Raw genomic sequence first — 24,506 nt, forward strand, 5'->3', positions numbered from 1 at the left:
AGAAAGCCTGGAAGTGTGCCTAGGTTGTCCCGGCAGAGAAAACGTGGTTAGTTGAGGGGAAAGGCACCATTTTCTTGAAATCCAAAATCAATGGAGAATAAAGGCAAGTTGAGGAATTTCCTTCACGCCCCTTCCCTGGTCCCTCAGCAGGGGTCCCCTAGGGTGGTGTTTGTTCCCTGATTGTGTGGTGTCCCGGCCAGTTCCACTGTGAGGATCATCGTTAGGGGCCCTGCAGCTGGACGCTGGATCTGTTTGGGCTCCACAGCCTCCAGACAGGAGGGTACACTTTGCGTGCGTGTGCACAGGGCCTGTTTTCTCTGGCCCCAGAAGCTGGAGGTGGCAGTGTTTTGTGTCCTTGGGTTTAGTACTGTGTCCCAAGCTCTGCATCTGGGCCCAGGTTGCGGCCATCCTGTTTTGGGAAGGAGGCCGAGGCCAGGGGCTGCCATCAACAGTGGGCTGGGGCCAGGGCCTGAAGGAAGACAGCTCGGCAGGCTCCCACCCCACGGCCACACCCCCAGAGGCGGGGAACTGTGGGAAGCAGCCCGGGCCTGGGCGTGGGGGCAGCGAGAGTGCAAGAGTGGCAACAGCCTGTGTCTGTCCTCAGCAGAGCCCTCAGGCCCCCCTTGTGGAGCTGGCTGACCACGAGAAGACCTTTAGCGGAGGTGACAACACGTGGCAGGGCCAGGAGCAGGCTCTGCTTCCGGACATCACCGAGGGTGACCCGGAGGCCATCCGGCTGCGTGAGGAAGCCGTCCTGCAGGAGGTGGGTCACGGGGGGAGGTGTGGGTGTGCAGGCTCACCCCAGGCTCCCGCCCACACAGCCGGGAAGGTGACTGGCAGCCTGGGTGCCAGGTGGAGCCAGAGTCCAGGGTACCTGGCCCACTCCTCCTGGTCTTGGTTGGGAGCCAGTCCTGCCCTGGGGCCATGGTTGCACCCCTGACAGCTTCCTGTGCTGCCCACTCAGGTTTCTAGGAGGTCGTTAGCACTAAGGAAGGAACCTTGCTGCCCGGGGCTCCCATGGCAGTTTTTGAGAGCTCCAGCCACTGCCCAGAACAGCCTACAACTGAGTGTGCTGCCCAGGTGGCAGGGAGAGCCTGGGGGCCAGCCGGCTGTGGGGACAGGTGCTGCTTGGCCTTGGTTTTTGAAGGCCATGGACTTCCTGTGCCAGATGCCGAATGCCCCTGGGGTCTTGGCTGGCCTCCCCTGATCTGAAGTGCGTGCGCAGCTTGGCAGGTGTGGCTCCGCTGGACCTAGTTCCCTGCCTGGTGTGCTCTCCCCTCCTGCCGGGCCTCCTGAGGCCTGTGGCTGGGCTTCTGAGAGCAGATGGTAGAACAGGGACCTGGGCGAGCCAGTCAGCCAGGACGCTGGCCAGGTCCTGTCGCTGTCTCTGCTTCCCTGATGATTAGCAGGGCCTCTGCTCTCCTTCCAGACACCCCACCATGGACCTCGCGGTTCCCCTCACTTTGGGGACACCCACCTGTGCCCCATTCCTCAGCGTGCTGGAGCAATGCTTATGTCCCAGTACCTCCACTCAGTGTGTCCCTGCCTCCAGAAGCTGGCCCCCACTTCCAGCTCCACAGTGGGTCACTGCCTGGCCCAGCCTCACCCGGGTGGGAGGTAGCCGGGCAGATCTTTGGCTGGACATGGATGTTCCGGAGAACACTGAACACACGCAGGTGTTTTTGTCCCTCTGTTGGTACCAAAAGACCGCTTCCCCTGGATAAGCAAGGGGGTGCAGGATCCCAGGAGGCCTGGAAGAGGGGTGGGGCCTGCTTCCCTGCAGCTCCACCATGGAACACCTATCCGAGAACAGCCCTGGGGAAGCACTGGCTTAACCTGTCCCTTGGGCATAGAGAGTGGCTCTCAGAAGCGGGAGGAGGGAGCCTCTACCAGCTGATGAGTCCAGGGAGCCCAGCCAGGCTGCCCCAGGGTCCACAACTCTGCGTGGAGAGCCCTGGGGTATGGACAGGTACCAGGCGGGTGAAGCTGAGCTCAGGAAAGGGTGCCCCGGGCCATGGGCTCCTGGCACCTGACAGCAGGCAAAGGGGCAGGCCAGGGGAGCTGTTGTTGCCCTTTCAGTGGGGGCCTGAGCAGGGCCTGAGGGCTGCTTGGGACCCATGTGACCTTTCTGACTGCTCTGGGTGGACAGTGACGGGCAAGTGGTTCATGGCACTGCAGTGACCCCAGGGTCAGGTTCAAAAACACAAAGCCTTGGCAGCCCATGTGCTAGACCCTTTTGTGGGAGGGGTTTCTCATACCAGACAGCAGGGCCGCAGGCTGTGCTTTCTGGTTTTGTGGCGTGTGTGCAGAATGGGGTCTTTCCCAGGGTCAGAGGCCCAGTTGAGAGGTGGAGGGACCCCGTCTGGGGCTCTGAGCTATGGCTGTGGAATGGTCTAGAACCATGGTTAATGCAGGGTCAACAGGGAGGGTCTGGACCTGCATACAGACCAGAGGCCCTCACGGGTGGTTGGGGCTCGTGTGAGCCCAGTGCCTCTCACAGCTCAGCAACATGCTGAGGCTTGACTGGGGGGCTTCTTGGACAGACCTTGCCTTTCCAGTCTCAGTTTCCTCAGCAGTGCCAAGGAGCCTGGGCCAGCATAGAGGGAGTGCTGGTGGAGGGGCAGTGGGCAGCATCTGCCGTGCGGACCACCGTCACTCACGGAGAGCACAGTGCCTGTTTTCCTTAGCCTCTGAAAACCCTCCAGTTTGCAGCAGGTCCTGGTGAACGCAGCTTGCTGGGATCAGGGAGGGTGGGAGCCAGCCATCCAGTCCTGGGGAGCGAATGTGACTGCAGCAGACGGTCCCCACCCTGAGGCCCGTGGCTCTGGCGTCGGCAAGGCCCGTGGGCGCGGGAGGGGTGCCTGGAAGCAGCCTCAGGAGGGCACAGTGGTGTCTTGCACCTCGCCGCTCAGCCTGCTTCTACCTGGAGTTGGGACTCCGCCCCTCCCACATCCCCTGGAGGTTTCGGAACATTCCGGGGTCACCGAGTGAGATATTGGGTCCAAGAGCCCCTTTGTGGTCTTCCCTCAATAACTTGCCTTTTTGGGTAGATGTGAGGTGTGTACAGAGGGGGAGACTGAGACCTAGGGAGGGTAACGGATGTAACTGCCCCGGGTTAGTGTGTCACATGCTCTCCTGCCAACTTCTTTCTTTGAGATAAGTCCTTGAGAGCAGACCACAAAGGGATGCCTGGACCCCAAGTTTCACCTCCTGAGATCCAAATGTCGTCATGCAAATTCCAAAGCCCCCCAGGGTTGTGGGAGGGGGTTTGAGTGAGCGACTAATGAGGAGTCCTGGATTGAGACCGGTGCTGGGAATCCCGCTCAGTGGGTCTGATGGCCCACTCTGTCGCCCTCCCTCCTCCCTCCCCAGAGTCATCCTGTGGGGCAAAGCAAACGCCTGGCATAGCCTGTATTCCTGGCTTTAGGCCCAGGTTTGCAGCAACAAGCTGGGTGGTCTTTTGTTTGTTTGTTTGTTTAATAATGTTTAGCTTTGTTTTTAAAAATAATATGAGTTAAAGGAAAGCTGCAAAATAGCACAGAAGGGACCCTGTACCTTCATCCAGCTTTTCCCAGTGCTAGATCTCACGTAACTGAAGCACAGTTACCAAAACTAACAGGTTAACACTGGTACGATGATCTAAGCACTCTATACTGTCTCCTGGGTTTCCCTACTTAGGGTCTTTTCCTGTTCTAGGACCCAATCCAGGATTTCCTGTTTCATTTACTTGTTACATCTCTGTCTCCTCCAGTCCGTGACAGTTCCCCAGTCTGTCTGTCATGACTGTCACTCTTGACAGGTGTTGCTGAGTAGTGTTGTAGGCTGTCCCTCTTGGGGACGACACATTTTTTGCAAGAGCTTCTGCCTCCTTACCACTCGTACAAGAACGGACTTGAGAAGAACATTAAAACAGCGCTGGACCCAGGCAGAGAACACCCAGTGCCCGGGAGATTTGGAGACACCAGGCAAGAGCCCTGCCATTCCTGGGTGTTCACAGCCTGCTCACCTGCTTGGCTGACAAGCTGTGCCAGGCCCTCTCCTTGTGACTGAGGCCCCTGTCCAGCTGGGTAAGCAGGCTGGCGAGCTGCATGTCCCCTGCATGCGGCTCCCTGAGGGAGGGTGTCGCCCAGCTCCCATGAGGGAGGCTGCAAGGTGGAGCCCAGGTTGATCCCTGAAGGAGGCAGTTCCCGGCCCTTGACCCTCTAACCCAAGGCCATCTGCCTCCTCGGCAGGCATAGCTGTGCCCTGGGGGCGTGCCCGTCTCGCTGCTTGCCTTTTCCCACCTCCAGGCTCTGTGAGTCTGAGGCAGCCTGTCTCTGGAAATCTCTCTGGTCTCAGGAGGGAGCCCCCACCCTCCCAGGACCCAGGGCGTTGGGTGCTGGTAGCTCACGGTGTCCCGGCTGTCAGCCCGGCTGAACTGTGAAGATGGAGAGGCTGTCCATTTCATTATCAAGAGCGTGAGCTTTAATTGTGTTTGCGCAGTGTGAGGCCAGGTGTGGGCGAAAGGAAGCAGGCTCGATGGGCCGTGGCGAGAGGTGTCTGAGTACCCAGTTAGGTCATGTCCAGAATCTGCTGTCCCTCTCCATGGCAGGCAGCCTTGGCCCCAGGGCTGTCTACTGCCCGGGCATTCTGGATCCTGTCTGTCCACCCAGGCCTGTCCAAGAGCGCCACAGCAGCGGGCCCCTGTACATGCTGCTGGCCAACCCTACTTCTTCTGGCCCAGGGTGTCCATCTCTACGCTCTGAGGCCTGGCCCCCAGACAACAAGAGGAGGCAGGAGGCCGGTAGCCACGCAGTAAGGCTGCTGGCAAGTGGTGGCAAACCAGGACCCAGACATCCTCACGCCATTCCTTCCTTGTCCCTTTCTGAGTCTTGGATTCCTAGTTTTCCTGGGTGAGACCTGGGATGTAATGGGCTGTGGGTCGTTCTGCAAATGGATATCCAGGATGAATGGCATTTTGGAACCAGATGTTAATGGTGAACCCTGGTTGGTCCCTTGAAGGACTGCCCTTCTCAACCCTGCTGGGGCTCCCAACACCCCTTGCTCTTGTGTCTCCTTCCTGTAGGGCCCTGCCTCATGCCTGCTGTCCCTCTGGCCATCTCTGAGGTCCCTTCAGTTCTCTGAGAACCTGTGTGGGCCTCAGTCTTCTCTGGTCCCTGGAGTTGTTCAGTCTTCCCTCCCATTCCCTCCTTTGGCTCCTCTGGGTGGTCTGCCCCACCTCTGCTCCCAAGGTGGGGCCTGGATGACCTTTCCCTATTTGGCTAAGATGGAATAGGGTGACTATCACTGCAAAGAAAAGCCCGATGCTGGGATTCAGCCAACATGCACCTTCCCTTCTTACCCTTTAGTCCAACTCCCCACCTGCTAGGAGCCCATGGGACTGAATAGTGCTAAGACTCAGTGGCATTAAAGAACCACCATGGATTTCCACATCAGGATGTGGACAAGGCTCAGTGGGGATGGTTGGTATCTACTCTGGCGTCTGGAGCCTTCAGTGGGAAGACTTGAGTGACCAAGGGTGATGGACAGCTGGAGATTGGAGCTGCCTAGAGACTTTCCCATTCTGCCTCTGGCAATGTGGGTTGGAATACCTCTTAGGCCAGGCTCAGCGGGACCGTTCATTGGATTATCTCCACCTGGTCACTTTGCACAGCTTGGGCTTCCCCACAACATGGCTGCCTCATGTGCTCAGACTTCTCACGTGGCTGTTCAATTCTTCAAGGACAGCTTGGCAGAAGCCACATGGTTGTGTGTGATGTAGTCATGGAAGGTACACAGTGTCGCTTCCCTTGGTGCTTTTGAAACCTGCCTGGTTCAAGGGGAGGGGCCTGGGTCATACCGCCAGTGACAGAAGCAATCAGGATCCAATGCCATGGTTAAAGCCCCCTGAGACCTTAGGTAATCTCGTCCCTGTGCTGGTTACAGTGGTCATATAATTGCTTGCCTCAAAATTTAGGGATGGAATCTGGTTACTCTGCTTGCAGATTCAGTGAGTCAGAATTGGCGCAGGGCCAAGCCAAGCCAAGGCTCCTCTCCATGTGGAAGCCTGGGAGTAAAGCTTGAACCTGTGGCAGCTGGTTTGGCCCCTCCAGGGCCTCTGACCCTGCTGCCTGTTGGTGGAGATCGACCTGGGATCTCGGCTGGACTCCACGTGGGCCTCCTCTAGAGGCTGTGTTTCAGGACCAGGTCCTGACAAGGAGCCAGCCCTGTTTTGTGGTCTGGCCTTGCAGACTGTGCAGCTTCTGTGCCAGGTTCTGTCTGTCCAGGGCCCAGAGATGGACCTTCACCCCAGTTGGCAAATCACGACGGTGTCACTCTGCAGGCTGAGTGGGTGGGTGGGTTGGTGCTGCTGCCTCTGGGAGATGCAGCTCCCCGCCCATGCTTGCCCCCAGCCACTTGGCTTCCTCACAGCCCTGCTTCCGCCCTCTGCACCTGCCCCTTGGCCTGGAGCAGCTTCCCTCACCTGCAGGCCGAGTGCACCTGCCTGTGCTTTGCCGACAGTTTGATTGCCTGGTCATTCCTTGCTGCCTTCCATTGGGGGCCACAGTTTGGTTCTTTCTAGTTCCTGTATTCCTGGCACGGCAGAGGATCTGACGCCTTGGGTGCCCCGTGACTGTTGAGGAAACAGGCAGGTGGGTGGAGGTCTGAGGGCCAGGTGGGGAGTGACGGGTCTGTGGGCCTTGGGAACCGGTGCTGCTGCTGCTGTTGACATCCCCTCAGCTCACATGAAGGCCTGTGGGGTGTGCAGGTGCGGAGGTTAGCAGAGGTGAAGCAGAGGCTCACGTGTGGATGAGCTCACGTGACTCGAGGCCAGTTGGTCTGGCTTCAGAGCTGCGCTGTTCCAGCTGTGATGCTTTTGCAGCTGCCTCTTGGTTAGTCCGATTTCAGATGAGGATGACATGACCAGGTTTGAGCCACGGTGCCAAGAACTAGCCCCCGAGGCCAGCTGCCCCTGAGACAGTGACTTAACCCCTGACCACAGGTGCTGCGCCAGTCTGGAGGGCAGCAAGCCGTTACCCATCGCGGGCCGTGAGATTGAATGAGATGGACTCATGGCCCTGAGCCCCTGCCCACGTGCTGCAGGCCTGTGGGCACTGTCCAGCTCACTGAGCTCCGCCCTTTGGCCAGACGCGGCAGTGTTGGTTCCCTCACCATGCCCGTCTCACCTGCTGGAGTGCCCAGGCAGTCCTGTCATCCAGCCCAGGTGCAGGCGCCCAGCAGGCCAGCTGCGGGTCGCCATGGCTACCCGGCAGGCACGGGGGGCAGAGGACCAGGTAAGACCGCGTGGAGGCTCAGGCGGAGCCCGACTGCCCTCCCCTGGGCCTGGCACACCAGCTCATGGCAGAGCTGTGATTGGGGTGTCTTCTACAAACTGTAAATGGGGGATAAACAAATAAGTAAAATTTGGCTATTTCATCACTCGGAACAGTTGCCCTTGTAGGTAGATGGTCGCCAAGATCCTAATTGTAAGAAGAGAGTTTGTGATTGAACAAAGTGTGTGGTGGTTCCTCTTCTTCAAGGGAAACAGCACATGTGTGTGCCTGTACAAACACACACACGCTGCGGTTTTATGTCTGCGGGGTCGTCAACAGTGGCAGTGAGAGGGAAAGATTGTGTGAGAGCATTTCAGAGGCAATCAGAAAAACAAGTGCTTGATCTAAGCTCTGCAGCTGCCCGCGCCCTCCTGCCCTCCTGCTCTCCAGCTGCCCGTGCCAGGTGTGCGACTGCAGCGCCCGGGCCTTGAATGCTGCAGCTGGGGCTGCTTGATGCCCAGAGGGCTCCGTCCTGGGCAGCGCCTGATCAGGGGAGAGGGTGTCAGGCTTGCAGGCCCTTGTCCTTGGGCCCCGTGTTGACTTGTCACTCCAGGACTCAGGCAGGCTTCTGCCTGGGATGCCTCCAGTGGTTCCAGGTGGAGTCCGGTGTATCCTGCAGGTGTGCCTGGGGGTTAGGTCTCGGTGGAATCTGAGGCCTGCCTGGGTGCCCAGTACCCAATGCCCATGTGGCAGTGGTGACCAGGGGCATACCCTTCTGGGCCAGCCGCCTGCCTTGGATCCCCCTGCACCATGCTCTCACGGTGGCCCCACTCCAGACACATGGTCCAGGCTCCACCTGCCTAGTTCTGCTGCCACTGCAGGTCCATCTGGTCTCCTCATCCCTCCATTTTGCACACCAGCACTGGGTACTGGATGAGGGAGACGCATCGGGGAAGCCAGTGTCGTGCTCAGGGGAAGGGATGAAAGCAATGCTCAGCCTCCTGCGGGAGCTCCTGCAGGGGCCTGGGGCCTTGGGACAGGAAGGACCAGCCCCCGGCACCCAGGGCCACAGGGCTTGTCTCCAGGGACAGTGGCCTACTCCTGAGCACCCTGGAGGCCAGATGGGGCTCCCTTGAGCTGGTGTGGCTGGGCCTGCCTGTGCTCTGTGTAGCACCAGGAGACCCCCTCAGCATGGGCTGTGTCCTGGCTTCCCAGAAGTGGCCTCTGTTGGGGACATCAAGTGGGGACAAGGGACAGGAGGGGGTCTGTGACCGCAGGCTCACCATGCCCTGCCTGTGCACCCTGAGGCAGGTCCAGGCCTGCTCCCTGTGGGGAGAGCGGTTTTCTGCGCAGCCTTTTGTGGAACTCGAGGTGAGGGGCTTCTTGACCCCAGGTTTCTTTTGTTCAGGTCTCGGCCTCCTTTTGTCCAAGATGGTTGATGTTCATTACTCAGTGCGCCCTGCGGAAGGAGCGATCCGGGTCTGAGCAGGGTGAGCAGGTCCACAGGGAGGCCAGGGCCGAGGAACTGCTGCTCCGCCTGCTGAGCAGTGCAGGGGGTCGGTGGTGGCAGAGCCTCGTCGTAAAGAGGAGGAGTCTTCTGTGAAAGCTGGCGTGAGATTCCAGGTCGGAGGGTGGGAACACCTGCAAGGTGGTCCTGACGCAGGAGGCCAGAGCCCTTCTGTGGACAGTCTCGTCGCTCCCCTGGAAGCCCCTGCCTCCTTGCAGTCTGTGTTCATCCCCTGCTAGCCTGGGATTCTGCGTGCGTCCCCCACACTAGCCGTGGCACAAGTTAACTTTTTGTGAGTCCGAGCTCATCCCAGTGACAGTTGTCCCTGTTCTCTGTGTCCTTTTCTGCTGAGTCCCTTGCTCTGCCAGCTCCTCTGTCCTCTGTGACAGAACTTGCTGGGGCCCTGATGGGTATTGTGGTGTGGTTAGCCAGGTCTGCGGGGAGCTGGCTGGAGCACTCACAACCCATGATGGACAGAAGGTGGCCAGGCAGCGGCAGCCGGCCTTAGGCACAGCCGAGAGGAACCAAGCTGTGGAGAAGGCCCGCACAGCCCCAGCAGCTGCAGCTCCTCCGCCGTGAACTGAGAGCAGCCTCAGCCGCCCACCTCCACGTTGGTTCCCCAAGGCCCTGAGCGAAAGCCATTGTGCCCTATTGGCACGTCAGGGGTTGGATGTGGGGACATCCAAGTCTGTCCCCCGCTGGAGGAGTCAGTGCTGCCCCAAGCAGAGGACATCTCGTGGCGTAAGTGTGTGTGTGAGCAGACAGCAGGCTGGGCTCTGGGGAAGGAACTGCTCTGCTTCCACCTGCCGGGAGCCTGGGGCTCCTGGGCCACGGGATCCCTAGGCTTGTGGTCCTGCAGACGATTCTCCTCCCTGCCCCCTAATTTTCTCCATGTCCTCTCACTGAGGCGGTGACCAGTAGGCTGGGCAGGGACCCCGAGCCACACTTCCTGCCGGCACAGGGCAGCACCATGAGAGCAGTGGCTCCGCTGCTTCTGCTCACGGGCAGGAAGGCGTGTGACACGTTCAGCCCATCCGTGCAGGCACCTGCACCCTGGGACGTCCTGGGGTGCGACCTGATGTGTACACGGTCACCTGGGGCGGGGCTGGCTTGCGGTGGGGTGCTAGCATTTCATAGCTGTGTCCTTGTAAGCCGCCTGTCTGTGAAGTAGACATTAATGAGTGAACTGCATGGTGGGGAGACGTATGGATTGCTGCCTGTGAAGCCCTTAGAAAGGCCTTAGGGGTCTGTCCCAGTGCAGCCAAGGCTGGGCTCAGGGCACTGGATTTGGCATGGGAAGTGACCAGAGCCAAGCCTGGTGCTTGGTGGGGTCAGTGCCTGCTCTTTGGCAGAGTTGGGTCAGTAACTGGAAGTCTGTGGAGGTGGGGTCAGTCTGAGACTGATCCAGACAGTGATCTTGAGGTCTCCATCCTAGGCTGCAGCCACAGCCAGGGATCCATTCCCAGAGCAAGTGGTTGTAATGAGATTCCTAGAAACTGGCTGGGCCTGGGGCTACCAGCACCATCGTCCTTCTGCTGCTGGACCTGCTGGGCTGCCATAGGCACACTAGCTGAGCCCAGAACCTCGGGCCCCATGCTCTGCAGCACCTTCCCGGCCGTGGCCATTCCCAGAGCTACCACCCGCCCCTGCTCCATATTTAAGCCCAGTAATTGAATTGCAATTGATAGTACATGTCGGTTTAAGATCATGCTAATTGCTTCATTTCCCAGAACACTCCTAAAAAGAAAATGAATTTCCCTGTAATATTTTCAGTGGGGTGAAATGACCCTTGTGGAAATCAATCCTGGCTGCAGAATGAACTGCAGAGTGGGTGGGCGTGCGGGGTGGGGGGCCAGGTCACCCTTCCTGCCATCTCAGCAGGCATGAGGAGCTTCCCCTGGCCTGAACGTAAACCCAGCCACGTGCCAGTCACTGGGTGAGGCTTGGCACGGCTGGTGCCTGTGCTGGCTTTGTGAGCAGGCCTGGCTCTGAGGGGTCTGCCCAGGGTCTCAAAACTGGCCAGAGGAGAAACTGTCCTGCATGCGGGTGTCAGTCAGGAGAGGCAGGAGTGGACACGGGACAGAATTCCTCCCCTGAGAGGCCAGGGTGATCCAGGGCCTCTTGAGTCCCCATCCCCTCCCTGTCCATTGAGGCTGGTACTTCTTTTGTGGTTGGTGCCAGCTACAAAGGTGGCCTGCTCACCCTTCTCTGCACAGCCCCCATGTAAATGGTCATGGAAGTGTGGCCATGGGCCTTATGATCATCACGGCCACTTTGCTGGGCAGAAGTTGGGGTGGAGCTGGACAGAGTGAAGGAGGCAAGAGGCCACGTAGCGTGCAGCATGGAGGGCCGGGTCCTCAGGCCCAGCATCAGCTCCTCAGCCTGCTGGCTGCTTCGTGGGGCCACTCGGCGCATGGCTGTCAGCGGGCTGCCACCTGCCACCTGCCCACTCGCCCCTATTAAACATCCCACTCCTTGCAAATTTGCTGAGCAGCCCCTGTGTGCTGGCTCCTTGATGCTGGCACACAGAGGGGCAGGGGTGCTCTGTCCCCGGTGAGTGGGGATGGATAGCTGTAGCATGCAGCTCTGCAGGTAGCATGGCCAGAGCGCTCTGCTCTGGACTCGGGCCTACTCCCACCAGGCTTCCACCAGTGGTGGGGACAGGATGTCTTACCTTAGACCATAGTGCCCAGGCAGACCCTGGTGCTTCTGCATGCATTGAGGAGCCCGAGGCACGGGGGTGCTGGAGAGCCTGGGGCTTGGCCTGAAAGCAAGACAGCTAAGCATCCAGACTCTGCCCCACCTCTGACCTGGGGCAGCCCTGGGCCTGAACCTACCATTCTGGTCCTGGTTGCTCCTCGGACAGGAAGAGGGCAGACCAGCTAGTCTCTAGTCCCCTGAGTGGCCCAAGGCTCTCTCCCCACCCTGGTGCACTCAGTCTCTGTGCCTACAGCACCTTGCCCCTAACACGGCTCCATCCTGTTTCCTCAGAGTGATTTGCTGGACGTGAATCAGATCATCAAGGACTTGGCCTCCATGGCATCGGAGCAAGGAGATACCGTTGGTGGGTACCCACTCCACCCTCAAGCCATGTAGCCCCAGCTGGTCCCCTCAGCTCGTTGCCCTCCAGGTCCCAGAGCCTGCACTTGCTCATCTGTTGCCTCCATCCCCGGACAGCCATCGCCTCTTCCAGGCCTGTGCCTGGTAGTGGCCTGCAGCTAAGGAGGAGTGTGAGCCCCAAGCTGGGTGGGCCCAGCACCCTTCCCTGGAACTCTGCCTCTCCCAGGAGGGTGGAGGCCTGAGCCAGGAGCCTGAGCCTGGCCGCTGCCCCTCATGCTGCTCCTGGGCAGCACCCCTCCAGAGACTGGGCTTCCAGCAGGGCCACTCTGGGCATGGCGCTTGCTGAGCTGCCTCATCACCCCTCCCAGAACCTCCTCCGTCCATCCTCCTTTCCCCTGGCCCATCTGCTTCCAAAGTGGCCACTCCATCCACTGCCACCTGGGGCTGACGTCAGGGCACAGAGTGTGCACAATGACTTACCCACCCCAAGGCTGCCCAGTTCCCAGGATGGACCATGGGAGTGCTATCTCACAGTGGGAGAAGGACAGGCCAGGGCTGATCTGTACATGGGCAGAGTTGCCAGGAACCCAGCTGGTGGGTGTGGGCCACCTATGTGCAGGACACTGATGTGGGGACCTGTGAGGACCAGGACCACAGGCCTGGTGGCATGCTGCCCACAGTGCCCAGCGCTCAGCCTCTGGTGCCTTTCCAGGGTCCAGCAGCAGGAAGGCCACAAGCCGACACATCACCCCTGAGCCAGCAGAGGCGGCCCTGCTACCAGGGGTGGGGCTGGGCACCACACCCCTGCGGCCCAGCAGCCACTCCCGTACCAAGACACGCAAACCAAACTTCAGTCCCCAGGAGACAGAGGTGCTGGTACGGAGGGTGGCACGCCACTACCCACTGCTCTTCGGGGCTCTGCAGGGCACACCTGCCTGGAAGCACCGTGTGTGGAGCAGGATCCTGCAGGCTGTGAATGCGCTGGGCTACTGCCGTCGCGACCTGGGTGATCTCAAGCACAAATGGAGAGACCTACGAGGTGCCGTACGCAAGAAACTGGCAGAGAGCCCGGGCCCTGGGCTGATCCTCACACCTGTGGAGCACATGGTAGCTGAGACCTTCTCGACCCCAACCCCCGAAGGCAAGAGCCTGGCAGTTGAGTCCCTGCCAAGTAAGTGGGCCCTTCCCCCACAGCCTGCCCCTGGCCTGGCCTGACCTGGGCCAGTGAGCTGGCTGGCTTCTGGTGCGCAGCCCCCAAAGAACAAGACTCTGGGAAGAGCTGGAGGCCCATGGAGACAGCTCACCACCCCTTGTCCTCTCTGCTCTTGGATTGGAACCAAGGCTCAGGCCCAGGCAGGGGCCTGCCCATCTTGGGAGTGGAGGAGTCAGAGCAGAGTCAGGTCCATGCTGGTGGCCCTGAGCTCAGGGTCCACCTGGGCTTGCCCCCACCTTGACATAGTACAGCAGGGGGACCCTGAAATCCATCACAAAAACTAAAGGTACTCAAAGCCCCTGGGTCTCATGTGGCCTGGGGGCCAGTGCCATCGTCACCACCACGGGCAGCAGCAGCACGGGGAGCTCAGACCTGCTGCTGGGCTCAGGGCTCCATGACAGCTGCTACCTTGAGCCACAGCCAGAAGGAACCGAGTGCCTCTGTCCCTTCCCTGACATCTCCACAGGACACTGGGCCCGTTTCCCTGTCAGTCTGCAGAGACGCGGACCACGATGCCCCAGAGACGTGGGCATGGTCGATGGGGCCTACAGCCCTACCCTGCACATCGAGGGAGGTGCAGAGACCTCTGAGGTCTGGGGCCCTGGCTGAGCAGCCTGGTCCACGACCCAGGCATAGTCTCCAGGGTCCTGCTTCTGTCTGCGTGTCTGCCTCATCTGCTGCGCTGTGGCTGGGAGGCCCCTTCTGCCCCAGACCATGGCGTGGCCGTCATATCCACTCTGCCTTCTCAGAGGCCAGGGCAGTGGCTGTTTTCAGGCCACCGAGTTTTAGAACCAGAATAGCCCAGCAGGGAGATACCTGTCCCCAAGCAGGGCGGAAGCTTGGGTGGTCACAGGCTTTGAAGATGAGACTGACTGGGAGGAAGGAGGGCTTCGCCGCAGTGCTCCCTCCTCCGAGCCAGGCCCGGCCCTGGAGTGGACAGTGCCTGGGGTTGATGCTGTCACATGGCAGGCTACCCAGCAGGTGCAGGCTGCCTGGCTGGAGCCACCTCTGGCTGCTAACCTTAGTCGTGACTTTTGGCATAAGAGCTGGCCTCTGTTGCTTGATGCTGCTATAGAATTTGGCCAAAACCAGGGAGGAGCCCAGGCCCAGTGCCTCCACTGTCCTACCCCTGCCTTGCTCTTGGGCCTGGGGAAGCAGGCTTGCATGCCCTCCTCTGCGGGACCTTCCCAAAACCTGGTGCTCTTGGCCTCTCAGGATGTGTCTGTGGGCTGCCCCGCAGCCCTCACTGCTCGGACCCCCTGTGGTGCAGGCGCAGGTGCCGCCACTGCCTCTCGGCTGCCCCCCTCCTCACCCTGCCTCAGAGCCAAGCCCGCTGGGCTCTCTCCTCCTGGCAAACTGCCGAAAGGATTTGGGGGATGAAGCCCAGGAGTAGGACCCGTCCTCTCCTGAGGGCTGGGAGCAGACAAGCAGGCGGACCTGGTGGAACTGTGTCCCCTTCCCTGCTCTGCTCCTTGTCTGCCATGCTGCCTGCAGCTGGGACGTGTGGGCAAGGCCAGGCCTGGGCTGTCTGGGAGACGTGTGGGTCCAGCATGGGCCACACCGTGGGCCTCGTGCTGGGCCTCAGCACGGGCGGGGGAGGATCTGCAGGTCCTGATGCTCAGGCCTGGGGAGGCCAGGGGTGTGGGGCCATGAGCACCCCCAGGGAAGCCACATGCCTTCTCTTTTAAGGCAGAGGTCTGCAGCTGTGGTCCTGTGGCAGATTTGGGTGCTTCAGGCAAGGGCGAGCAGTGTGGGGCCTGGGTGTTCAGGTCCTTTCTGCAAATCCCCAACCTGGAGGGCAGTAGGAACTCAGGAGTGTTCCTCTGCATCCCTCCCCTGGGTGAGGCCCAGCCAGGCTGCCCATCCCTGGTAGATCAGCTGCAGCCTCTAGGGCCTTGCAGCCCTGGTCTTACCTGTTAGGAGAACTCAACCAACGCTTCTCCGGTGCCCAGGAACCTCTTGTGAGATGGCCTGTCTGTGCTGACAGCCCCTGTTGCCTGTTGATTGACCATGGGGGGGCAGACTTGCCCTGGTGGGCACTGAGGCAGGAAGTGAGGGAGTAGCTGCAGAGCCAGCAGTGTGGTGGGGGTCCCTGGATCAGTACCAGCTTGGAACTCAGGCAGGGCCAGGCCTGGGGGCCTGGAGACAGTGGGCTGCAGAGTGCACGGCTTTTTCCACAGGTTCCTGTGCTCTGAGGCTGCCCAGCGTGCCTCGGGCTCAGTGTGTGTCCAGGGAGGGGTGCCGTCTTCTTTAGCTCCTGGAGACCTGCACAACTTTGGGTTTCCAGAGGCTCTGAGGCAGCTCCCACCAAGCAGCGCCATGTTTGGGGAGACAGGAGGGTGCCCTGAGGCTCTGGCTGATGGGCTCACCTGGTGGACCCACAGCCTTCAAGGCAAGGGAGGGTTCTGGCCCAGACTGATGAGCTGTCAGCAAGCTGCCTGGTCATTGTCCCCACGTGGCTCTGGGGACACCCCTCCTGCATTCTCTGAACATCACCATGTGACAGGACCTTGCAGGATGCCTGTCAGGCAAACCCTCGGGCTGAGGAGGAGGCTGCTGGTGCAAAGCTGGGTGTCTGGTTGTCTGATGCCCCAGGGGTAGGACTGTGAGTTTGTGGAGTGCCCAGAGCCCTTGGAGCACTGAGGGTGGGCCTTGGCTGTGGGCATTGCCCGTGCATCCAGGGAGCATGCCATGGTCAGAGTTGGGGCTCAGTGTCCCCAGAGTCGGCACACAGTGCAACGCAGCCTCAGGCTTTGTCCGAGGTAGGTCCAGAGCAGGGTGCTGCCTGGGCTGGGTGTGGTCCTAAAGTAGAGAAAGGTTATGGCCTGGGATAAGGCTGGGGACATGGCCTGCCCATTGCTGCCCAGGCCTCCGCAGCCTTCCTGTGTATGGTGGTGTGTGCTGTTGGCCCTGGGTACCCACTTCCCCCCGTGACAGGTGCAGGGCAGGGCTGCTGCTGTTGGCTGGGCCTCCTGGGCACCCCACCCCACAGGTCTGTAGACATATACAGCAAATCTCAGGCCATCCTTCCTGCTTCCTTCTCTGGCTGCTCTGATGTGGCAGGACACCAGGAGCGCGAGGGCAGCCGCGGCCTGCCACGCCTGGAAGAGAGGAGTGCGTGGCAGACCTGCGGCCCTCCCCCCAGGGACTCCCAGGTGGGACTGGGCTGTGTCCTTGAGACCTTTAGCCCTGTTGCCTGCCCCTGGCTGGGGTGACCAGGGCTTCAGAGGTCTGCATGGGCCCTGGGGACTTCTCAGGTAGGGCTCCAGAGAAGATGTGCCCTTCCCTGGTCGAGCAGCAGCCTCGCAGAAGGCTGAGAGTGACGTCCTCCGCAGGCCCCGGGGGGCTGGTGGCACGCTGCAGTGGTTCGACAGCCCCCTCTGGCACAGCCTCCGCCTCCCGTGCAGGGGACCGTTTACCATGGGGTCCCTCGCCTGTTCTGGAGGCCTGCCTCCCAACCGCTGCCCCTCCCTCGGGGAGCTCACAGCGCCTTGGCAGCCGCTGGCCTCAGGAGGACGAGGCTGTTGGCCACTGCCTGCTGCACTGGTGTGGCCTCTTTCTTACCCATGGGTGGAGGAGGAAATAGAGCCTGGCCTCAGACCCAGCTCCTGGTGTGTGGGAGGCCTGGTGTTTGCTGCCTGCTGCCTGTTGCCCGCTGCCCACTGCCCACTGCCCGCTGCCTGCTGCCTGCTGCCTGCTGCCCCTCGGTGCCCTGTGCTTACCCAGTGGGGTCAGGACAATGTGGCATGCCTTCCGCCATGTGGGACTACTTCTTGGTCACTGCCTGCTTTGAAATCCTGTCTCCAGGACTGGGCCAGGACTCAGCTGGCACCTCTGGGCCCAGGCCCTGCCTCCCCAAAGTCACTGTTCCCCAGCCAGCCCCCTGCTGTTTGAATGAGCTCATTGGAACCCAGCTACCAGAGTCCACGTTCACAGCCCTGTCTTCTGAGTGGCACTGCAGGACGTGTCTTTGGGAGGGGGAGGCCACAACCAGATGGGGACTGCCCAAGGCAGCCATGCTGTGGCTTCACTGCCTTCACTCTCTCCTGAGTGGGCTGTCCCTCTCTCCTCTCCCCCACCTGGGCACTGAGACGTCTGCTTCCCCCAAGGAGCACCTCCAGGCCCTCACCCTTCTCACAGCTGAATCCTGTCTACACCAGGGCGACCCTTGAGGGAGGCCCAGAGCCACATCCCTGTAGCTTCCAGTCCTTTAGAGGCTGAGCCTCCTTTCCTGTGCTTCCCAAGAAGCCCACCTGGGAAGGAGCTCGGGGTCGCTGCCCACCATCCGCTCCCCGGGGCTGGCTCTGGTGGTGCTGGCTGGTGCAGGCGCTGGCTCTCCACCTGGTGATCGCCTTCTGCTGTCTGACTTGCAGACAGCATTGAGCAGCGTTGAGGCTGCCCCCAGCTGGGCCGCCAGCACCAGGTAAGTGGGTCTGAGGACAGCAGTGCTGGCTGACCCAGTCTTGGTCCCTTTGTCCCTCACCTGTCTGTCTGGGAGGCCAGGCCCTGCCTGTTCCTAGAAGGGACAAGCCCGTGGTCTTCTCTGAGTCAGGTCACTGGCTCAAGCGCTAGCCATTAGGAGGGGAGAAGAGGGGACAGAACCATGGTCTGCGTGGCACCCATGGGGTCAACGCCATGTCCTCTCATTGGACTCCCCACCACCTTGTCCCTCAGACTCCTCACCTGCCTGGCGTACAAGGTGGTGGTCAGGTCTCTCCCTGCCTGGCACAGCAGGAGCTGGCCAGTGGGGTGTGGGGACACTGTCCCTATAGTGACCATGGTATGTGTGCTTCCCAGGAGGCTAGTGCCCTGGGACCCATGCTGGCCGTGCTGCCCTGAGTGGCCCTGGCCCCCCTCATCCCAGGAGGGCTGCCTGCTCTGCTTTCTGCCCTTTTCCGGGAGCTCGCCAGGCCTTCACCAGCTGTGCCTGCCCGGGCCACTGCTCAGAGCTGCAGATGGATATTAGGGAGGGAGAGTAAATCTCCACTGTTGCACATGAACAGGACGCGGATCAGACCTGGGGGCTGCCATCGGCCTTCTGCCCACCACTGTGAGGAGGACCTGACTGCACCAGGCAGGCTGGAGCCCTTAGTCCAGCAGGAAGGAGGGCTCAGCAGCCAGAGACCCCTGGCTCACTTGCTCACAGTGTCCCTTTGGTCCCTGCTGGCTCCAACAAGCAGAGCCTGTCCCTCAGTCTGTGTCCTAAGGGCCAGACAGGTGGGCATCCAGTGTGGCGACATGCGGGTGGTGGCACCCTGGAAATGCAGAGGCCCCAGGGTCAGCCAGGCAGGAGGGCTTCCTGGAGAGCATGTGCTCTGCTGGAGGCCGAGCAGAGGGAAGGTCTGCTGGTCCAGAGGAGAGGCCACTGCAGGCGCTGGACTCTTGTGGGAGGGCTGTGACAAGGGAGCGGCGGCCACAGTGCCCTCACTTCACTGGGGACTTGGGGAATCATTTATGCTTGGCAAAGACCCTTAGCAGCCTTGGGGAGACAGGGAGAGAGGAGTTCTGGCCTGAGAGAAGGGGAGAGGTGAGGTGGCAAAGAGTGCCCACCAAGCAGCTCTGGGCTGATCTCCATGTTGAGGTGGGTGGCCGCAGGCCTCGGCTGGCATCCAGCAGGAATGTGTGAGGGCATGGGGTGGGGCCCGGCCACAGCTGCCCTCCTCCATTTTCTGTCTTGACCATCAGACTCAAGGTCAGTATGGCCAGCAATGGCCTTTGGTGATGGCTGGTGAGTGCCAGACTAGGGCAGCTTGAGGAAGGTCTCCCTGTAGGTTGGGACCCACTCAGCCCTCAGCCCAGCCACCTTCCGGAGGCTGCTGGTGCCTTCCTGGGGTGGAACGCGCAGGCCGATGTGTCAGGAGGCCCTCTCACACAGAGGACCTTGTCCTGCATGACAAGAGGACACGAGTGCCCAGGACCACCTGGTCAAGAAGGATGCCGGGGCAGCAGAGGAAGACGTGACCACAAGGAGGAGGCCGAGGAGGGGAAGCAGGAGAGGAGGTGGCAGCAACCGACCAGCTCACTGCCATGTTCCCAGAGGGTGTGGGGGCCCAGCCCCCCCCAGTTAGGCTACAGAACAGGAACTGCCCACGCAGTAGATGGGGTGAGTGGGGCACCAGCAGGCGGTCTGCCAGAAGCCACACCACAACGTCCTGTCCCCACTGGAATGGCCCTTCCACAAGCACATCAGGAAGGGATATTTTGCTGACCTGTCCACACCCAGAGAGACTGCAGATTAGGAATTGGAGGCCTAAAGAGCCAGGGGTTTTCTTAGTGTCACACCGCCATGGAGACCAAGCTGAGCTGGTCTGGGAGCTCAGGTCTGCCGGATTCCACCAGCAGGGCTCTTCCCTGGGAAGCTCAGCTCTCTTCCTCCTGAGATGTCGCCTGGATAGGGAATAGAAAGCTCAGCAGGAAAGATGGACGGGGGTTGACAGAGTGACAGGAAGTGGAGGGACAGACAAACTGGGTAAGTGGAGGGATGAGCGCATGGTGGGCAGGTGCCTGGATGACGGAACAAGACGCACAGGTGGACGGGTGGGCGAGTGGAAGGCAGGCGTGTAGGTCAGCAGACATGAGCACGTGGGGTACCCGTAGAGGAAGACCACCGGGTGGCTAGACGGCAGGTGGATCCAGAGCCAGCACTGCTGGGGTGAGTGCTTTGCCTCACGGACTCACCTTCTTCAGCCTGAGACCGCTGCCGTGCTCACGCGGAGGGGACTAGCCCCTGAACGGCCGCAGTGCAGAGGGCCTCCCACCCGCTTCTGTCCTGCCTGGCATGCCCGGTGGTGACCAGCCAGCCTGACATCCCCGTCTCCCTCTGTTAGCTGATGAAGAGGACGAAGGTGCCAGCTGCCTGTGGCCGCCCCTGCGGACCCCAGAGAGGCCCAGTCCACCTGAACCTGACCCCCTGGACTTCCGAGGAGCATTCCGTGCATCCACTCCCTCACCCTCCCTCCCTGCCTCCCCAGCGTCGGAGGCCCCCGGGACCGCGGCCACGGGATCCTGTGGGCCCTCTCCGCCTTCCTCGGCACCAGCACCCGTGAGGATCCTGTCGGTGGAGCCCGAGGCATCCCTGTTTGAGCAGCAGCTTCTGGACTCAGGCCAGCGGCAGGGCGCCCTGTTGGCCTCCTGGTCGCAGCAGCAGGGTGCACTGATGGCCCAGCAAAACCTGCTGCTGCAGCGGCTGGCCGAGCAGAGCCAGCGGCTGGCGGACGCTGTCGAGGCCCTCAACCGGACCCTGGGGCGGCTGGTGGCAGTGGGCCCAGCCCGGGAGATCTCCACCTCCGTCCTAGAAAGTGTGCCTGATGGCGGACCCACTCAGGGAACTGCCGGAGTCCCCCAGGACAGTCCTCGGGGTACCCACCCAGGCCCCGAGGTCTTCTCAGGGATGATCCTGAAGGTGGAGGAAGAGCTGTAGGACTGTCCAGGGCCCTTCTGCACCAGGCCAGGGAGAGGACAGAGGCCCAGGACTGCAGGAAGCCTTGGAGGTTGAGAAGGTGTGGGGCATCTCCCCTGGTGCCCTTCTGGCCCTGGCCCTGGCTGGCTGTGGCTGCCTGCAGGTCCGGCCTCCGCACCAGGCTTCAGGGCCAGGTCAGGGTCTGTTCAGGACAGTGGCAGTGAGTCTGGCCTCCTGCTGTCAGCTCCCACTTGAGCCGACTGGGCCAGTGACTGGTTGTCCGCAGGTCACCTCTCTGCAGGCCCACAGCAGAGGGACCTGGGGATGGGGACCTGCCAGCTGCACGGGCTCAGAGGGCCTGGGTCGAGGCCTTGATTCTGGTCCAAGGGAGCCACGTCTGTGAGCCTGGAGTTATTTCTCCTTAACTTTACATCTGTCATACATAAATAAATATAAATATACAGACACGTACGTCAGTTGGTACTCTGGGGTGGCATACCATTTTGTACCTGTTGATTTCTTTTGCATATATAAGCACAAAATGACAATAGAGAGGGCAGTACTCCGCTGCTGCTGCTGCGGCTGGTAATGGTGGGGGGTGAACAAGGGGACCCTGCTTCTGCTCTGGTGGCAGCAGGTCCAAGCTTGTCCCTGCTTTCAGGTCCTCCTAGCCCTTTGGCTCTGAGAAAGCTCCCTCTGTGGGCTACACTCTCCCCTGCCCCTAGCAGACAGGGCAGTCTGCAGCCACACAGATTGGGTGACTGTTGGGGGAAAGCAGGAGAGGACAAGTGTGAGCTGGCCCTGGGCCTTCACCTGCCCCCTGTGGAGAAGGAAGTCCTGGGAGAACGGCTGCCCTCCATGTCTGCTTTGTGGCTGATGGGCAGCGCCCAGGCTGGAGGCACGGTGGATGGCCTCTGGGCTGTCTGTCCCCACAGTCCTTTGGCCTCTGGACCAGGGCCCCTGCCAGCCAGATGCTGAGAAGCTGGGCAGGAGCAGGACTGGGATGGGGCGATGCAGGGTGGCAGGCAGTGCCAGGATTGCTGGTGCCTGCCTGGCCTTCAGGGCAGGGGCATTCATGGGGGACGGAGAACCAGGTCAGTGCAGCCGTGCTACCAGACCTGGGGCTGGATGCTTCTGGGTGTGGGGCAGGGCCAACCAGAGGCCCGTGGGGAAAGAGGCTGAAGCTCAGCACTCCAGCCAACTGGAAGCAGAGGTTCTGGGTGATCGTGTGAGGCGGGGCGGCTGGGAGACCTTGAGGGCAGGTACTTGCCCGAGTTCAGGCCAACAACGTCCACCTCCTGGTCAGAGCTGCATGCTCTGTCCCCAGGCAGCCCACATTCTGACCCTGAGTGATGCGGGAGATGTGGGGCTATGACAGGAAATGGGGCGGGGAGGTGGCTGAGAGGGCAGTGAGCTCAGGGTGTGGACCCAAGGGGTGTGGCCAGGGATGCCCAGGTGAGCATCCCCCCATCACGGGTGTCTGGGGAAGCCCCGGCAGGGGCAGGAGTCTTCTAGGGCCCGTGTGACCTGAGGAGCGAGGGCATCAGTAGGGCTGCCAGGGCCTCCCACCTGGGCTGCAGAGGGGTCAGAGAGGAGCAGCCACGGGCCTGGGGTGGCCACCGGGAGGCTGCTGTGTAGGGGCTGGGGAGACATGAGCCCAGGATCCTGTGGGGGCAGAGATGGAAAGGGTCCTGGCCTGCAGCATCTGGAGGCAGCAGTGACCACGGCCAGTGCTGTCTCTGGCAGCCTGATGGTGGACCGATGCAACGCATCTTGGAAGAGGTGTGCTGAGGGCCGCCGGGGCAGTTTCCATCGAAACGGAGACCTTGGGTCACTCACCAAGTGCCCCATTTGACAGTAAAGCAGAGCCTAGGTGGCTGTGCATGTCCAGTGGCAGGGGAGAGCTGCAGGTGTGCTCTGAACCAAGTTGCTGGGCTCTGGGTCTGTGCCTCTCCCCCATGTCCTGCTTCCTTGTCAGGTGAGAATGTTCCCAGTGGGCCACGTCCATCTGACTCTGGAGCAGGAAGACCAGGGTCCCCACCTAAAGGGGTCTCAGGAAGCAGGAAGCAGGCAGATCTGCCCTGGTGGGTGGTGTGTTGGATGAGCCAAAGAACGCTCCATTACAAGAGTCAGACATGGAAAAACACTCAAGTGCCTGGCTGGCCTGCAGGAAGGAGGCGCAGTAGCCAGGGTTCTGTCTAACAGTCCTCCCCAGATCAAAGCTAGAGTGGGAGGCAGAGGAAAGGCAGGTCTGCCAGGGCCCTGTCTGGAGGGTTCTTCTGGTCAGGGCACCCACAGAAGATGGATCTCAGAAGCCAGGGTCTGTAATGGACCAGGCCACTGAGCCACAGTCATGAGAAACAGCAGCAAAGATCACATTACAGTTTACATTCCAAAGGCCTTCAGACAAAAGGACGAAGTCTAACTGGGGAGTAAGATGCGAAGTGGCTGATGTGAGAATGCCCAGGTGGCCTTTAGGAATGAAGAAGGGTCATTAGATTTGTTCTGTCATTACAATGAAAATCTAGAGCAATTTAACTTCCAAAGAGGAAGAGGTCAGTTTGGTTTTGGAGCTCGTGGTCCGTGATGGACTGGTCCTCTGGTGAGGTAGCACACCATGGCCAGTATATGTGGCAGAGCAGCACCACTCACCTCAGCCAGGAAGCAAAGGGGAAGAGGAGGAGAGGGTCACAGTCCTTCACACCCTGTGACTTAGGGACCGCCCACTAGTCCCCAATAGCACTGCCCCGGCACCAGGCTTTCGGAAGGCAGTATCCACATCCAAAGCGTGCAGAGGGGACACAATGTACTAGGCTCAAGCAGAGGCAGCAAGTGGACGACGTTAAGGACACCAAGATGCTTCAGATGAGAAACCCAGTGCACACCCAGCGGTTCCTAGAAGAGAATAGCTGGATGGGCGAGGGCACTGTGAGAGCTAGCGTCTGATAGGATCCATGACCACACAGACACACGGAGCCCCAGTCTGGTCTGCGACACACACGAGGAGCACATCCTCAGGAAGCTACAGAGCACCATGGCGAAAGGGAAGACGGGAAAGGGGTGGTGGTTCTGCCCAGCTCACTTTACATCAGCACCCACGCAAGCCAGGAAGCAGTAGCTGCAGACGGGACTTCTGAAGGGTGGGTGTCAGGAGAGGGGAGCAGTGGCCAGGAGGAAGGTCTGCAATGCAGACTGAGAGCCAAGGGGTTCCTAAGTATGTCAGCCCAAATGACCAGATGGCAAGAATGTCTTCAAGGACAGAAAACTGGACAATGGGAGCATATGAGCTCCTTGTGTTATTTGCAGGGAACTTAACTATTGGTTATTTTTAGCCTCCATTAATAGCTATAAATTATTTAAAAACAAAACTCTGAAGGTTTCCCTCTTTAAAAGTGAAAGCAGCTCTGCCAAAGAGCCTGTTAAGAGGATGAAAAGAGAAGTCACTGACAGGCAGAAAATATTTGCAAATCACATGTCTGACAAAGGACTTGGATTCAGAGTATATAAAGAGCTTTCTAAATTCAATAGGAAACAACAAAAGTCAATTAGAAAATGGAAAAGAATTTGATTAGATACGCCACCAAAGAAGATATGTAGACGGCAAATAAGCAGGAAAGATGTTCCACATTCACAGACACCAGGGAGATGCTAATTAAAGCCACCGTGAGGTAGCCCTTCACACCTGCTGGAATGGCTAAAATGAGACCAACCTACAGAGAAAGGGGTCACTCGCACCCTGGGGTAGGGGTGTAAGATGTGACAGCTACTTGGGAAAACAACTTTTGGTTTCATAAAAAGTTGAATATAACACTTACTATAGACACCTCCATTGCACTCCAGAACATTAATCCCAGAGAAAGAACAAAAACTTGTAAACACATGTGCATAGTGTCTATTTGTGATGTTCTTCTGTGGATGCATGAACAAGGCAGGGGATCCATCTGGTGGAATCATACATGAGAGAAAAGCAACTATCTTAAAGATTCGACCACGTGGATGGTTCTCAAGGACTTTGTGCTTAGTGGGAGCCATTGTGAGAAGGTCACGCTGGATAAACCTTAAAATGTGACAAGG

General features: G+C 59.9%; 1 protein-coding gene across 1 annotated transcript in view; it reads left to right on the plus strand.

The window, feature by feature from the left end:
- The window catches only part of Tsnare1 (t-SNARE domain containing 1), a 117,722-nt gene extending 96,827 nt beyond the window's left edge, over positions 1-20,895 (plus strand). The window contains 4 exon segments of the mRNA XM_047562230.1: positions 605-763; positions 11,752-11,824; positions 12,533-12,991; positions 19,861-20,895. Coding sequence (XP_047418186.1) covers positions 605-763; positions 11,752-11,824; positions 12,533-12,991; positions 19,861-20,453 — 1,284 coding nt within the window. The 3' untranslated portion in view covers positions 20,454-20,895.
- Positions 20,896-24,506: the final 3,611 nt, after the last annotated feature.

The sequence above is a fragment of the Sciurus carolinensis genome, chromosome 1, assembly GCF_902686445.1.
Source record: "Sciurus carolinensis chromosome 1, mSciCar1.2, whole genome shotgun sequence".
NCBI lineage: Eukaryota > Metazoa > Chordata > Mammalia > Rodentia > Sciuridae > Sciurus > Sciurus carolinensis.